General features: G+C 42.6%; 1 protein-coding gene across 6 annotated transcripts in view; it reads left to right on the top strand.

Moving 5' to 3' along the window:
- The window catches only part of LOC127906054 (activated CDC42 kinase 1-like), a 23,740-nt gene extending 19,376 nt beyond the window's left edge, over positions 1-4,364 (top strand). For all 6 annotated transcript variants that reach the window (XM_052502400.1, XM_052502383.1, XM_052502375.1 and 3 more), the window contains exons 17-19: positions 748-1,506; positions 1,777-1,872; positions 3,676-4,364. In XM_052502400.1, coding sequence (XP_052358360.1) covers positions 748-1,506; positions 1,777-1,872; positions 3,676-3,801 — 981 coding nt within the window. In that variant the 3' untranslated portion in view covers positions 3,802-4,364. The remainder of the gene's footprint in view (positions 1-747; positions 1,507-1,776; positions 1,873-3,675) is intronic.
- The last annotated feature ends 894 nt before the right edge of the window (positions 4,365-5,258 follow it).

Raw genomic sequence — 5,258 nt, 5'->3', positions numbered from 1 at the left:
CTAAATGGAACGGCGTTCGTCTGTTGGAAGAGAGTCGGACCAAACTGTGGCGTGGTGGTTACTCATGTTCTTTAGTGAAATACTTACGATACTTGAAATAACAAATATATACAAAACAACAAACGAAACGCGAAAACCTATACAGCCTATCTTGTGATAACAAACATAGAGACAGGAACAATCACCCACAAAACACACAGTGAAACCTAGGCTACCTAAATATGGTTCCCAATCAGAGACAACGAGAATCACCTGACTCTGATTGAGAACCGCCTCAGGCAGCCAAGCCTACTCTAGACACCCCTACTCAGCCGCAATCCCAATGCCTACAAAACCCCAATACGAAACACTACAAAAAAAACATGTCACACCCTGGCCTGACCAAATATATAACGAAAACACAAAATACTAAGACCAAGGCGTGACACTAAAGCCATGACATCCTTTTCTGGAATTTTCCAGGCTGTTTAAAGGCACAGTCAACTTAATGTATGTAAACTTCTGACCCATTGGAATTGTGATACAATGAATTATAAGTGAAACAAACTGTCTGTAAACAATTGTTGGAAAAATGACTTGTGTCATGCTCAAAGTAGATGTCCTAACCGACTTGCCAAAACTATAGTTTGTTAACAAGAGATTTGTGGAGTGGTTGAAAAACGATGATTTTCTTAATGAGTTCAACATAAGTGTATGTAAACTTCCGACTTCAACTGTAGATTTTTTTCTCTTCCTGCTGATCTGCAGGTGATGGTGAAACTGCGTGTTCCCATGACAGCCGGCCGTTCCCTCCCCTCCTCCCCCCTTCCCCTCTCCCTGGCCCCCCCGGCCCCTCACAGACAGATCTACCTTCCTCCCCCATCCTCCTCTTCTTCCTATGAGGACAGACCCATGCTACCTCCACGCTCCCCCATCCCACCCCTCCGCTCCTCCAAACGCATTTCCCTAGGTGAGAGGGATGACACACCCCCTCAGATCCCTCCCAGAGACCACGCCTTCTCTCAACCCTCCTCACGCTCTGCCTCCCCCCTTCCTTTAGTTCCTCCCCTCTCTGTCTCCCCTCTCTCCTCCTCCACCCTTTGTCTCCCACCCCCTCCCCTCTCCGTCTCCCCTCTCTCCTCCTCCCCCCTTTGTCTCCCACCCCCTCCCCTCTCCGTCTCCCCTCGGCAGAGGACAGGGCTGTATGGTGTTGTTGGTCCTCTCGGCTCTCTAGTCTCCTCCTCCCCCTCTTCCTCTCCTCCCTCCTCCATCTATTCCTCCAGGCTCACTGCTGGCCCTCCTCCCAGCGCTTCATTGGATCCCCTTATTGACAGCTCTCAGAGTTCTGAACGCCCCGCCTACCTGGAGAGATATGGAGCTGCCAAAATGGCCACTGTCCGACCCATGATGAAACAGCAACCAGGTGGGGGTGGGGCAAGACCTAACACCTCTTTCAACAACAACAACCACAGGACTCAACATTTAACTACAGCTCCCAGCAGGCAACGGGAGAACAGCCTCATTCAGGTTAGAGATGTTCAGAACAAGCAGTGTAGAATGTGGCTGCATTCAAGTGCTCTTTGTGTTTACCTGTTTATCTTGTCAGAAATACATTTAAATGCTTCTTGAAGTCGCAAGACTTCGGAACCTAATGAGATCCTACAACTGTGTGTGTGTGTGTGTGTGTGTGTGTGTGTGTGTGTGTGTGTGTGTGTGTGTGTGTGTGTGTGTGTGTGTGTGTGTGTGTGTGTGTGTGTGTGTGTGTGTGTGTGTGTGTGTGTGTGTGTGTGTGTGTAGGTGCAGGGGGCAGTGCATGGTGTGACAGCAGAGGAGTGTGAAGTGGCTCTGGAGACTCACAGCTGGAACCTCCCTCAGGCAATATGCCAACTAAAGGTAAACACATACAGACACACACACACTCTCTCTCTCTCTAGCTCTAAGATCTCTCTCTAAGATCTCTCTCTTAGATCTCTCTCTAAGATCTCTCTCTCTCTCTCTCTAAGATCTCTCTCTTAGATCTCTCTCTAGATCTCTCTCTCTCTAAGATCTCTCTCTTAGATCTCTCTCTTAGATATCTCTCTCTCTCTCTCTCTAGATCTCTCTCTTAGATCTCTCTCTTAGATCTCTCTCTTAGATCTCTCTCTCTCTCTCTCTTAGATCTCTCTCTTAGATCTCTCTCTAAGATCTCTCTCTCTAAGATCTCTCTCTTAGATCTCTCTCTCTCTCTCTTAGATCTCTCTCTTAGATCTCTCTCTTAGATCTCTCTCTTAGATATCTCTCTTAGATATCTCTCTCTCTCTCTCTAAGATCTCTCTCTTAGATCTCTCTCTGAGAGCTCTCTCTTAGATCTCTCTCTTAGATCTCTCTCTTAGATCTCTCTCTAAGATCTCTCTCTCTCTAAGATCTCTCTCTTAGATCTCTCTCTTAGATATCTCTCTCTCTCTCTAAGATCTCTCTCTTAGATCTCTCTCTTAGATCTCTCTCTTAGATCTCTCTCTCTCTCTCTCTCTCTCTCTAAGTCTCTCTCTTAGATCTCTCTCTAAGATATCTCTCTCTCTCTAAGATCTCTCTCTTAGAGCTCTCTCTTAGATCTCTCTCTTAGATCTCTCTCTTAGATCTCTCTAACATCTCTCTCTAAGATCTCTCTCTTAGATCTCTCTCTTAGATCTCTCTCTAAGATCTCTCTCTCTCTAAGATCTCTCTCTTAGATCTCTCTCTCTCTTAGATCTCTCTCTCTCTAAGATCTCTCTCTTAGATCTCTCTCTAAGATCTCTCTCTTAGATCTCTCTCTAACATCTCTCTCTCTCTCTCTTGCTCTAAGATATCTCTCTCTCTCTCGCTTAGATCTCTCTCTAACATCTCTCTCTCTCTCTCTCTCTCAGATCTCTCTCTCAGATCTCTCTCTAACATATTTCTCTCTGTAACATCTCTTTCTCTAACATCTCTCTCTTAGATCTCTCTCTTAGATCTCTCTCTAACATCTCTCTCTTAGATATCTCTCTTAGATCTCTCTCTTAGATCTCTCTCTAACATCTCTCTCTTAGATCTCTCTCTCAGATCTCTCTCTTAGATCTCTCTCTTAGATTTCTCTCTGTAACATCTCTTTCTCTAACATCTTTCTCTCTAACATCTCTCTCTCTAACATCTTTCTCTCTAACATCTCTCTCTAACATCTTTCTCTCTAACATCTCTTTCTCTAACATCTTTCTCTCTAACATCTCTCTCTCTAACATCTTTCTCTCTAACATCTCTTTCTCTAACATCTTTCTCTCTAACATCTCTTTCTCTAACATCTTTCTCTCTAACATCTCTCTCTAACATCTTTCTCTCTAACATCTCTCTCTCTAACATATCTCTCTCTTAACATCTCTCTCTCTAACATCTCTCTCTAACATCTCTCTCTAACATCTCTCTCTCTAACATCTTTCTAACATCTTTCTCTAACATCTCTCTCTCTAACATCTCTCTAACATATCTCTCTCTCTAACATCTTTCTCTCTAACATATCTCTCTCTCTAACATCTTTCTCTCTAACATCTCTCTCTCTAACATCTTTCTAACATCTCTCTCTCTAACATCTCTCTCTAACATCTCTCTCTCTAACATCTTTCTCTCTAACATCTCTCTCTAACATCTCTCTCTCTAACATCTCTCTCTCTAACATCTCTCTCTCTAACATCTCTCTCTCTGTTATAGGTTGAACAGTTGTTTCGCCTGGGTTTGCGTTCTAGATCAGAGTGCCAGGAGGTTCTAGAGCGTTGCCAGTGGAACCTAGAACAGGCAAGCATCCTGCTTCTGGACTCTTATGGGAAAGTAGGCTGAGACAGACTCCAGGACTATATACCTATAACCCCACAGATCTAAACCTACAGACCAGAAACTACATACATATAACCCTACAGACCTAAACCTACATACCGGAAACCACAGACATTTCCCTGTAATTACATACATATAACCCTACAGACCTAAACCTACAGGAAGGAAACTACAGACATTTCCCTGTAATTACAGACATTTAACCCTACAGACCTAAACCTACAGGAAGGAAACTACAGACATTTCCCTGTAATTACAGACATTTAACCCTACAGACCTTAACCTACAGACAGGAAACTACAGACATTTCCCTGTAATTACATACATATAACCCTACAGACCTAAACCTACAGGAAGGAAACTACAGACATTTCCCTGTAATTACAGACATTTAACCCTACAGACCTTAACCTACAGACAGGAAACTACAGACATTTCCTTATATTTACAGACCTCGAACCTACAACCTGGAAACTACATACATGTCCCTGTAATTAACGACATGTAACCCTACAGACCTAAACCTACAGACAAGAAACGACAGACATTTTCCTATAATTACAGACGTTTAACCACAGACCCAAACATACAGACCGGAAACTACAGACCTCTCCCAATAATTACAGACCTTTCACCACAGACCTAAACCTACAGACCGGAAACTACAGTCATTTCCCTATAATTATAGATCTAAACCTACAGACAGGAAACTACAGACGTTTTCCTATAATTACAGACCATTAACCACCGATCTAAACCTACAGACCAGCCCACCTGTGTACTAGAGAACTGGGCTGGCCATAGAAATATACTTAATAGAACAGACATGGCTGAGTCCTACGAAGGGAAACACTGGACAAGCACACAACTGCATGCTCAGTAGTTAAGTTATTATATAGTTATATTATTTAGTTATATATATATATATATTTGATTAATATCATTGGTAGTATTACACAATCGCTCACAGGGTCAAATATGAAGTATGAATATTTATTGTTTGGATGTCTAGGGATTATTTATGTTGCTGTAATGACTTCAGCTCTCAGAGAGTGTGTGTGTGTGTGTGTGTGTGTGTGTGTGTGTGTGTGTGTGTGTGTGTGTGTGTGTGTGTGTGTGTGTGTGTGTGTGTGTGTGTGTGTGTAAATACCTGCTGTAAATGCTGTTGATTGTACTGTTGGTGATCTGCTGTGGTCTGGGATATAAACCACATTCTACTGTACCTGTAGCACTTTTCATGACTTCAACACTGAGTCCACATGTAGTATCCTGCACGGATATAACGTGTCATTGGAAAGCATGATGATGTTGTTGTATTGTAGATAATGTACTATTGTGATGTTAATATTACATGGAATACAAGTATATATGTGTTGATAAGTCCTGTAAACAGTATAGTGTTTAATGGTGTGACAAACAGAAGATTTTAAGATGATAAGAATAATGATAATCATGAAGAT

This window comes from Oncorhynchus keta, chromosome 4, assembly GCF_023373465.1.
Source record: "Oncorhynchus keta strain PuntledgeMale-10-30-2019 chromosome 4, Oket_V2, whole genome shotgun sequence".
NCBI classification, from domain to species: Eukaryota; Metazoa; Chordata; class Actinopteri; order Salmoniformes; family Salmonidae; genus Oncorhynchus; species Oncorhynchus keta.
This window is presented reverse-complemented; position numbering and strand designations above follow the sequence as displayed.